Raw genomic sequence first — 10373 nt, forward strand, 5'->3', positions numbered from 1 at the left:
TGCTTTAAATAGAGTGAGTATATTAAAATAGCGTTTAAGGTACATTGTGTTAAAACTGGGATGTGGGTTGTGTAGAATCCGCCACAAAGCAGCTGCACTAAATATGGATATATTTTGTTGGAGTTTGTATTGACCTTGTCCACATTCATGCACACAGTGGTACTTTTTTTAAAAAAGGCTGCTGAGTATTTAGGAGAGTGGCTCCTTGTGAATGCACAGGAAACGTGTTCCTATGAACGTCAGACCAGTTCTTCAGAAGGTGTGTTTACACGCACATCAGGCAGTGCCATTGGTGTACTGGGAAAGCTTATTCTCCAAGTCACAGATTCTCTTCTCCTGAGACAAAACGGTGGCCTTCAGATTCTGAATCTCCTCCAAAAGCCTCTCAAGCAACTGAGGCTGGACACAAGGAGAGGGGGAAAAAGGGGAACAGAAGAAGACAGGCAAAAAAGACAGTGACAGAGAAGGGAAATTAAAGCAAAAGAGGAATAATAGGTCAAAGACAGTGAGCAACTAGAAAAACTGAACCCAAACAAAAAGTAGGGGAGCTTTGGGGGGGGAAATAAAAGTTGTGGGTAGGTACAAATAGAAGAAAGAAAAAGAAAGGAGTTGAACAGGTGAACTGGTGTCGTTAGTAGTAATCGCACATTCAGAGTACAAACAAGTGTTTTTAAATTTACAATATTAAAGTAGATTTAAAGCTTTTCCAGCCTGGTTAATATTTTACTCTCTGTGTCTAATGTCGGTTTAACAAACAGTGGTTCACGTACATGATGACGTGAAGCATTTAACAACTTACCGGCAGACTATTGGTGTCCACAGTGGACATGCTGCGTCTGGTTGTGGGTCTGGAGTCCAGCACGTTCTTCTTTGCCACTTTGAGCTCTCGGCTCTTCGGCGGCACGTAGCCCTCCCTCATAGACACCAGAATTGGATCCTCGTCGCGGCCGTCCAGCCACTCTTCAGGCTCCATGGCCGGTTCAGGCCCTGCGGTGTCTGGGTAGAGGTCATCCTGGAAGAGGTCCGACTATAACAGGAAGGGGAAAAAAAAAGATTAATGAGGCTTTGTTTTGTAATAGATTACACAGTGGTGTCAAGGCACAGATAATTTTACAGATAATTTTCTCGTGGTTTAATATAAAACCACACATAATTTAAAAAATGATGAGACTACGTGTACATAGTTGCGTACTTTTCTGGGCACTGTCATTGTGATGGGTTCACACTTCTTGTCATGTAGTTTGTATAACCTGACAGATCAAGTGAAGACATTAGACAGAAGAGACAAAAGAGGAGAGAAGACAACTGTAAATTGTAGTTTTGACACTTTATGTTTAGAAAATTATGTAAACTTGATTGTTGCATATGTGTGTGACGTAATTACAGTTTTTAAACTAGTGAAAAATTAGTATTTATCCAATAAACAAGTGAGATGATGTACTGCACAGTCTCACCTTGCGATTTCACATTTGCTGACATCCACACCTCTCTTGGGCATGAAGCCCATCCCTCTCTGGGGCTCTTTGCTGCTGAAGGTGCTGAGGTAGTGGACGTACGGCGGCTCCTCTGTGATCTCAAAGTAACGGACACTGCTGTCTCCCTGCACACACAAACACGGAAAATGTCAGCGACATGTGATTTTGTCATTATTAAAACAGGAAACACTATGGATCTGTACCTTTCCACAGAGGTAGACCATGTTTGCATCTGCATCATAATATGGTAACAACACTCCATTACTTGTGTCCAGCTCCAACAGTGCAATGGGCTCTTCAAAATTTGTCTGTGGAGAGTAAAAAGGAAAAAAATGTTTTGTGAACATAAGTGTACTTCATTTCTATTTCTGAAATATGTGAAAATGGAACTGTTTGTTACCGGGTCCCAGAGTCCAAGCTCTCTCTGACTCATTCTAGTGAATCCTGTGGTGAAGATGTTTCCGTCTCTGGTGAAGATTGCTCTCATCGGTCGGATTCCCTCATGTGGAGCCAGACGTTCCTGTTGATCAACGGAGGGACAGACATTAAAGAACAATCATCATCTGTGTAATAAAACATAAACCCTACAGCTTCCTGAAGGTCCATTATTCTGCAGCCATTGACGTTTAAGAGCTCACCTAGTAGTAATTTCTATGGGAATGACTGAATTGCACTGTAGGACTCACCGCAACCACCTCCCTCTTACGGGGGTCGCAGACACGCAGGCGTCGGTCCTTACAGGTGGTGCAAAACAAGCTACCGTTTCGGTTCCAGCTAACGCTGTAGATGAGGTCTGGGTGGTCGTCCATGGAGAGCAGGGGCTCACCAGTCCCCACGTTCCAAATGATTATCAGGTTGTCACTGCCTGGAGGGGGTCAGGAAATAAACTCTGTTACAGAGGAGCCACAAGGTCGAGAAAACAAAACATGCTCCTGTAGATGGTTTTATATGGGGTGGCTGTGGCTCGGGAGGTAGAGCAGTGGTCTCCCAGTAAGGGGATCAGTGGTTCGACTCCCAGCTGACACCTTGAGTACCAGTTAGGTAGGAGAGCACTGTATAAGACAGACCATTTACATATATATATGTGTGTCTGTCATGTATAAAAGTAGCTGGATAGTGTAGCGGTAAGATCGCTGCCCTCCATGTGGGAGACTGGGGTTCACATCTGAGAATCAAGGTGCAACACAAGTGCTAAAGCAAGGGGAAGCCAGGACAGGTCAGGGGGGAGATATCATCATCCTCACGTTATATTGGATAAGTGTCTCTGGATAGTGTAGCTGGATGCTTGACATGTGGGGAAACTTAGACAAGACCTGTATGCCTTGTGTTTGTCCTTAAATAAGAACTGGGACCAGACAACTATCAAATAAAACTAGTGTGTAGTGATTTATGGAATAATGTGTTGGTATATGAAAGTTAGCATTACACTCCACATTTGTTTTTTGTAGTAATTTTACCCGCAGTGAGTAGTATGTTGCGTGCGGTGGGGTGCCAGCTGACGATGCCAACACGTTTTGAGTGACCCTCCAGGACCACCACGGGGTCAGAGAGGGCACGGGTCAGAGAATGATCTGGGATCTGCCAAACCTGGAGCAGGGACGAGAGGAGGAAAAGCATGAATGTTCAGCAAAGTGTATGTGTATGTTCAAATCTGCAGTACATGCCAATGCAACTTAGCAGTGGAAACACTTTACTACATCAATTGAACCATGTTGGATTGATACTGGTTAATATAAAGGTTTTAAATCCTTTGCCACAGATTTACAGCTGTGTGTTGACACCCGTTAACTAATTGTACACAAGTACAACAGTGGAAACTCCAATAAAGAATCTGATCACATTACTAAAACTGCAATCAGCACAAATTCTGTAGAACCAACATTTATGCAAAAGAAACACACACAGTGGCATGTTAACACTTTTATAATGTAAACATTTTCATCAGTTAATCCTCTTCCCTCTCTATTACTATTACTCCTTTAACTCCATTTTTCGTTTTCGAACAGGTGACAAATGCTCAAGATGACGCACACACACAGCTCTGTCCCTGTAATGAGCCTTTTCAGATGACACAATGATCCGTCTCTGTGCACTAAACAGAATGACATCACAGCTGTGGCCTTTTCTGCAGCTCCACAGCAGCAGCACGGCCAGGACTGGACAGCTGCAACTGTCCATCTGTGTACATGACACAGACAAAGTATACAAATACACACAGACACACACAAACAGAATTCCAGCAGCTGCTGCCGTAGGAGAAGCAGCCATTCGACTCGAGTACGAGCAAAATCTCTCAGTGACAACTGCACAGATACGTTAAACGTTATACGAGTCAACAGATGTGTCGCGATAAATCAAACTACAAAATGTTATAGTGGAGACCTGCTGACAAACGGCACACACAGTTTTATTATTGAGACTATCAGACATCATTTCATCTGCATCATTTCTGTGGTGTTTTAATCTGTTTATCTATGAAGAGAAATAATCATCATAACAATCAAACAGACATTTGAGTCATTTTTATAGCAACATGCCAAACACTTGCTCAGACACCGTCCCCCTTTCCTGTTCTTCTAATTTCAGATTTTTCTCTGGAGGCTGAGTCATTTCAACTGGTGGTAGTGAATGAGTACTGAAACATTTTGACCTAACAAGAGAAAAAGTGAGGTTGCCACGACTCAGCCTCCAGATATTTTCATAGATAACATTTCCTCTTGTTTTATATCAGTTTAATCTGAAGCTATCCACGTTTTGCACTTCTTAGTTTAATGCTCTACAGCAGATTGTGTCTGAAACAGAACAAAACTGAATATTATCACCTGACATGGTAGTTTATTCAAGGACTGTTCAGTTAGATACACATACATAACTCTTTTGTTTTATTAGATGTACTTTATAAACTGCCAAATTACTATAATTAGTGAGTCAATACATATATAATTAACCTAAATGATACTAAGCTCATCGCTCAGACACATTGAAGACTATGAATATGGGGTTTGCTTCTTCTTTTAGAGAACTTGACTGCAGCATGTTAGAAAAAAGCGAGTATGGTTTAGAAACAAAACCCGTCATAGCGCTCGTATTGTTCTGAGGCAGACTTGAACCTATTCTGCAATCACTGCACATAAAGACAGGCAGCATATAAACTCATTACGTCATTATAAAAGTCTCATCCAGTCGACTGGGATTTTACAAACTGTTGATGTCCTTCATATGAAGCATAAACAGAATAAGTGATGTTCCTCTTCTTCAGGACTGAGAGTGACCCCTGCTGGCTGAACTCCGTCCTGAACTTCAGACTCAGAAAACTCAGTAACAACATTGAAGTATGTTTATGATGGAATTACAAGGTGTGTTTACAACCCGACCTGTGTGTGCATGCATAATAAATATTTACTTTTTAATGAGCTGCTGTCCCAGTTGCAAAAGCACTTGTTAAGATGTTAAGGTGGTGTGATTGTGACAGGTGATGTTTGACAGCAGGTAGAGCAACATAATCGCATCATCACACAATTATTTAAACCAATTGTACATATCCTCTTCAAGGTTTGTCTGGGATGTTTCCTGGTGTAATGACAGGACACTGAATGAGAATAAAAATAATCCTCTAAGTGCATCTGTGCTACAGATTATTACACATTTGCTCTCTACCTAGTTGGTGCATAAACACACAGGAACAGGTTGTAGCAGTGGGATGAGCAGCTTCATAAGAACAACAACATCAAGACGAAAACATGACAGGCAGACTGATGAAGAGATGACGGTGACGTGGAACAGGTGGGTGGACACGCGCACAGGTAGACACGCTGACGCGTTCACTGATTCAGTTTACTTGCAGATGTGGGGAGCCCCGCCTGCGACGACCTCCGTGACTCTAATCTGAGTCACCGAACAACAAACTCCTCCACATGCACTTGTAACTTTTCTCTCCCACTCAGGATGTTTTTACACACAAACACACACACACACACACACACACACACACACACACACACAAGCTGTAATTACCATTGCAGTGCAGTCCTCTGAGCAGCTGGCCAGGATGTTGTCGTCATGAGGGCACCAGTCGATGTCGAGTACAGGTCCAGAGTGGCCAATCACCAGCGGGTAGTTCTTATCCACACGGCCTGTCTGCAACACACAGCAGCAGCGACACACCAGAGTCAGAACGGTGTGCACGAACAATAACTTATGATTAACATTTACATGTTCCTCTTCAGATAGTGAAACACAGTTGGACGTCTTGATTTGGTGACTTGTAGGTGTGGAGGTTGGAGACCAGGCTAAAAGTCTTTCTACAACATTTCACTGACTCATTCAGACTAAAAGTTTTGTCCTAGAAACAAATTTTTTCAGTTCAATGTTGTAAAAAAGTAAAAAACTCTATACTATGGTGTAACAGGACAGGTCAGCCAGTGTTATTAACATGAACATTCAGTTTGTCAGTGAGCAAATGCTGCAGTCAAAACCTTGAACATGCTCAATGTTTTTTTTCAAGGAAACGTTCACCATCATGTCGGACTTCCAGGAAAACCAGACATTTGAATACGATGCAAACTAAAATCCTGATGCCACTTCCAGGTTCTTCCATCTGTCCTTGTTCTTACTGTGGGAACAAGCTTTTGACACACACACACCCCAGGAGAGGTGTATTTATAGCTGCAGAACGAGGCGTTGAAAGGGGAGTTTTTCTTGTGGCCTGCTGGGGACCCGAAGGGGGGAGATGGAGGATGGAGCGCACGTTGGTGTTTATTAATAGCGAGTCTGTTCACCCTGACTCCAGTATGATCACGTCCACTTCCCAGTGTCTCCAGAGAACTGTGTTTTACAGAGCGGCTTCATGCTCTTTGTCACTAATCACCATCACTGAGATGCTGATAAATCTCAGCATCGATGGCCTTAATACACACATAACATTTCAAAACGTATTCAACTCTCCAATAGTCCAATATTAACACTTCCATAATTCTTTTGTGGGGTATTGGATGAAGAAACAAACTTACTTACTTCCTAAGGTTGCTTAAAACTCCACATTATATAACATATATATAATAATCTGTATAGTATTAGATAATATTATATAATTACTATACAGTGTTACAAAACTACAGTATTTTTCTGACTGGTCTGTGACTGGCAGTCAGTGTATCTCAAAGAGTAGGTCAGTTATTTGGAAATTTCCATCTTAAGCTGCATTGTGCAGTATTACCGAAGGAAAGTCAGCATTTTGATGTAAATATTTATATCACTGATCTTATCACACTTTGCACAGTACCAGTAATCTGTTTCACTGCAACATGAGAATGGATTTGAATTATTCCCTTCATATTAAAATATTGACATCAGTTTGGTTTTGTCATGTCAATCATTTAAGGTACAATATCATCAACACCACCTTGCACCAGAAAAGAGCCTGTTTTCTGTCAAATCTAATCAAAAAATCCTAAAATGTGTTTTTAGGATCATTGTAACTGAAATTATTCAACATTAAAATGGTAATGGGTTATTTTTACCACATGGTGGATTGGATTATTTGTACATGAGAATATTTACATCAGTCCTTACTGTTACTTTTTATAAGGTGGATATCATATCAAGAATTACTGAGTAGAAATGTGAGAATAGAACAATAGTTAAGTTTTTCTTTACAAACTTGTTCTCTTAAGTTTTTCTGTTGATATTTCTCCTTGTTTCACAAGTTAACTGGGACGATGACAGCTTTATTAAACATGCTGACAACATAAAGAACAACAAAGTCAGTCTTGTGGTGGTGGCTAGAGGAGATGTCAGGGGGTCATCGAGTCCAAAATACTGCGAGTACAGATCAATGCGCCTCCCACAGCTAAATTTACAACTTATCCTCAATAAATCTTCAGCAGAACAAGTTCTTCAAGTTCTCCACTGACGTAGAATCAACAAAATAAAGTACAGTCATCACTACTAGTCATGGATGTAACGACATAAAAACGCGTTTTATCCCGTTTTATCCCGTTTTATTCTTTTCACATAGTTTGGTGATAACAGCACTTTTCTCATTCAGTAGCAGATAGATCGACTTGAACTTTGACCTTACTGACCTTAGAGAGGGGCAGGACCAGGAACGCTCCCCCTCCGCTGGATTCAACAATGACCGCCAGGAACTTTGGGTTGACGGCGCAGAAGGAGCTGTCCCACGTCACCTTGGAAACACGGATGTCATCGTAACCCTGGTCAGCCTTGACCGCCTGGCCGAAGACGTGGCGAAACTTACTCTGCCGCACGATGCTGCGACTCATCGCTGAGGAGAGAAGAAGGAAGAAGGAGGCAAAGATGAAGAGGCTGAGAACACTAAACTATAGACTTCAGAGAAATAGATTATTTTAATGCACTCTCTGTACTTTGTATCTGTGTCTTCACTTCATTGTTGGTAGTATTAAGTTGTTACAGAGGCAAATGGTGATTTACATTAATAAATCACACTTGAGGGTTTGAGTGTTAAACTATTCAGAAATTAAAACACTTTAACCTTAATTTGGCTTTTTAAGTTGCGACTATGTTGCAAAGAAACACTTTAAAGTGAAGCCAAGTTTTCAGGGGCTTTAAATAACCGCCTGCGTTTAAATAATGAACTGTCTAATGTGTTTTTAGGCTGGTTGGCGACTGACGGCTGTAATCCTTCAAATCACAGGAGATATTCTATGACAGAGTCGATATTAATAGTCGATTGTCCCACAAAACACAGTGTGATGAACAAACACTCAGAGAGGTAGTATAGAAAAGACAGAGTGGGACCTCAACAGAGAGATACACACCCATGGTGAAGCTAACAGCAGTGATAACCCCTATGTAGTTTAAACCTGTCTGAACTACCTCACTGTCGTGACCTCAAGCTAAAACCCTGATGTAAAAGTAGCATCAGTTCTTAAATACTCTTATTTAGTGGTTGGACATAAACTGGCCATAAAGAGCACCAACGGAGCTCAGTTCATTTTCTGTGGAGCTGCCTGATACAAGGTCAGCATGAAGGAACCCAAATCCTGCTGTCAGCACAGCTTTAGGTGGTGACATCTGATTTTCACACATTACATTAAGCCTGAAACAGAACTGAAGACAAACAGAGAGAGGGGAAGCTCAGGCTGCATGAATAAAATCATTAATAATGTTACTTTAAATTATTTTAAAGCAAACAAAACTGGATTATCTACCTATACACCAACCTAAAAAAGAAAAATGGATTTCTCAAATACATAAATAGTCCTTGGAAAAGGTTTCCACCTGGGGGAGTGATGGAGTCAGAAATGTTGAGTAGTTCAATCAAACATGTGATTTACTTTAAATCATGAAACCTCCGACATGTTGCTTTAGTTTTGTCCCAGGTTGATGAGTTAGCCCTCCTTGTGTTGCGCATGGCACGGTTCAGTGGAGACAGAGCGAAAGAATGACACTGCCACTTTCCTAATATAGACATGACAAACTGCGCTGTCCCACCCGGGCCAGCCGCTCCCTCCCTCCCTCCCTCCCACACGCCTGTCTGCTCCGAAATAGTCCCAGAACGAAGCCAACGCACTCTCTGGCGCATTACAGTTAATGAACGAACCGTAAATTTAAAGAGCAAGCGCGCACAGCCTCCATAAACAGACATAAACACAGTAACATAGGTTGTCAGGAGCGCGGGAGGTGGTGGAGGGCGGGGAGTGGGGGTAAGGGGGGTAGAAGTACTCCTTAAAGTAGTCCGACAGCTGCCATGTAGGACTCAAGAACTGCTTCGTCCACAGGAGGACAGCGCACAGCAGGATACTGGCTGTGGTTTTAGGATTTCCAAAGGCTGGGACGCGCTCCCTCATCTCCAGCAGTGCAGTAAAGACGCTGACGCACCTCTCACCTCACTGCAGCACCGACACTGACACGTTTTACAAAAGAAAGACCACAACACAGCTCACCTCAGGTTTTGGGGAGACCCCTCTTCCCTGGACAAACTCTCACGTTTCCGTCGTACAGCCCGCTCCTCCTTCTCCTGCTGCCGATTTTAATCCTTTTTAAATGATATTCCCTGCGATCCGGTTCACTGGGGTCGGTGCGGACTTGCTGAGAAGACGCACTGGACAACTGCGTGACGCTCCTCGAAAGGGAGAGGAGAGAGTACCGGGACAGAGGGATAGAGGAGGGTGAGGGTGGGTGGGTGCCGTCTATTTTGGAACAGGCTCTGTCAGTACAGGGAAACGTGACGCGCGCCTGCCACAGGAGGCCAGCGCGTCACTGTGCGCGTCGCTCCTGATGGGCTCCGACAGAAGAATGGTGACTTTAACTAATTAAACAAAACGTAATGATGAAGGTAGAGTGCTGAGGAGCACCTGCAGATCGAGGAGTTAATGAACTTGCACTGCAGAGAGTCAGAGTTACAGTAGTTCATGTCATATTATCCACAGCACTGACTGATAACCAAACATCTGCTGTTTGCACTTACGTACTGTACTAGTTACTGAGGAGGTGTTACAAAGCAAACACGTCTGATTTAGTTGGTGCACAATGACTTGGACAAAATGTTGAGGTCAGTCTGTCCCCCCAGCTGCTGTCGATCATGAGACACAAAACAAAAAGCTTTATTAAATCCCACAGAGATGCCCTGCGTCCTGATCCTCTGCGTCCTGATCCTAACTGGCCTTAGAAAAGAAAGAAGAGAAACCTAAAGGAAAGATTTTGCAACATGATTGTTGTAGTTACTGTTTCTTATGCTGCAGGAAATCTATGCAGCTGACATTTGGCAGATACCTTTATCCAAATCGACTTACAAGTGAGGTACAAAGCAAGAAAACATCTAAGCCAAGGAGGCAAACTTTACAGTAAAGCGCTCTGGAAGAGTTCTGTTTTTGAAAGTTAAGAGTGAGGCAGCTGAACATGCAGAGGTGGGTAGTT

At 42.6% G+C, this 10373-nt stretch overlaps 1 protein-coding gene across 4 annotated transcripts; it reads right to left on the reverse strand.

Moving 5' to 3' along the window:
- Positions 1-114: 114 nt before the first annotated feature.
- coro6 (coronin 6) lies at positions 115-9576 on the reverse strand. 4 transcript variants are annotated; one of them, XM_026372533.1, is made up of 11 exons: positions 9401-9576; positions 7559-7758; positions 5490-5612; positions 2933-3062; positions 2162-2340; positions 1876-1995; positions 1679-1783; positions 1455-1600; positions 1193-1250; positions 800-1027; positions 115-399 (listed from the first exon to the last, which is right to left on the reverse strand). In XM_026372533.1, exons 2-11 carry the CDS (start codon positions 7754-7756, stop codon positions 277-279), a joined length of 1410 nt encoding a protein of 469 aa, XP_026228318.1. In that variant the 5' UTR covers positions 7757-7758; positions 9401-9576; the 3' UTR covers positions 115-276. The 4 variants fall into 4 exon arrangements, with proteins under 4 accessions (XP_026228318.1, XP_026228317.1, XP_026228320.1 ...); XM_026372532.1 differs by having other exon boundaries at positions 115-548; XM_026372535.1 differs by lacking the exons at positions 7559-7758; positions 9401-9576 and adding an exon at positions 5991-6100 and having other exon boundaries at positions 115-548.
- Between the last annotated feature and the right edge of the window lie 797 nt (positions 9577-10373).

Source organism: Anabas testudineus, chromosome 14, assembly GCF_900324465.2.
Source record: "Anabas testudineus chromosome 14, fAnaTes1.2, whole genome shotgun sequence".
NCBI classification, from domain to species: Eukaryota; Metazoa; Chordata; class Actinopteri; order Anabantiformes; family Anabantidae; genus Anabas; species Anabas testudineus.

Coding starts and splice junctions, on each gene's coding strand:
- coro6 (XM_026372532.1), bottom strand. CDS start 7,756: ATGAGTCGCAGCATCGTGCGGCAGAGTAAGTTTCGCCACGTCTTCGGC. Junction 1,784..1,875: donor AGCTTGGACTCTGGGACCCG/GTAACAAACAGT, acceptor TACTCTCCACAG/ACAAATTTTGAAGAGCCCAT. Junction 1,028..1,192: donor CAATGACAGTGCCCAGAAAA/GTACGCAACTAT, acceptor TTCCTGTTATAG/TCGGACCTCTTCCAGGATGA.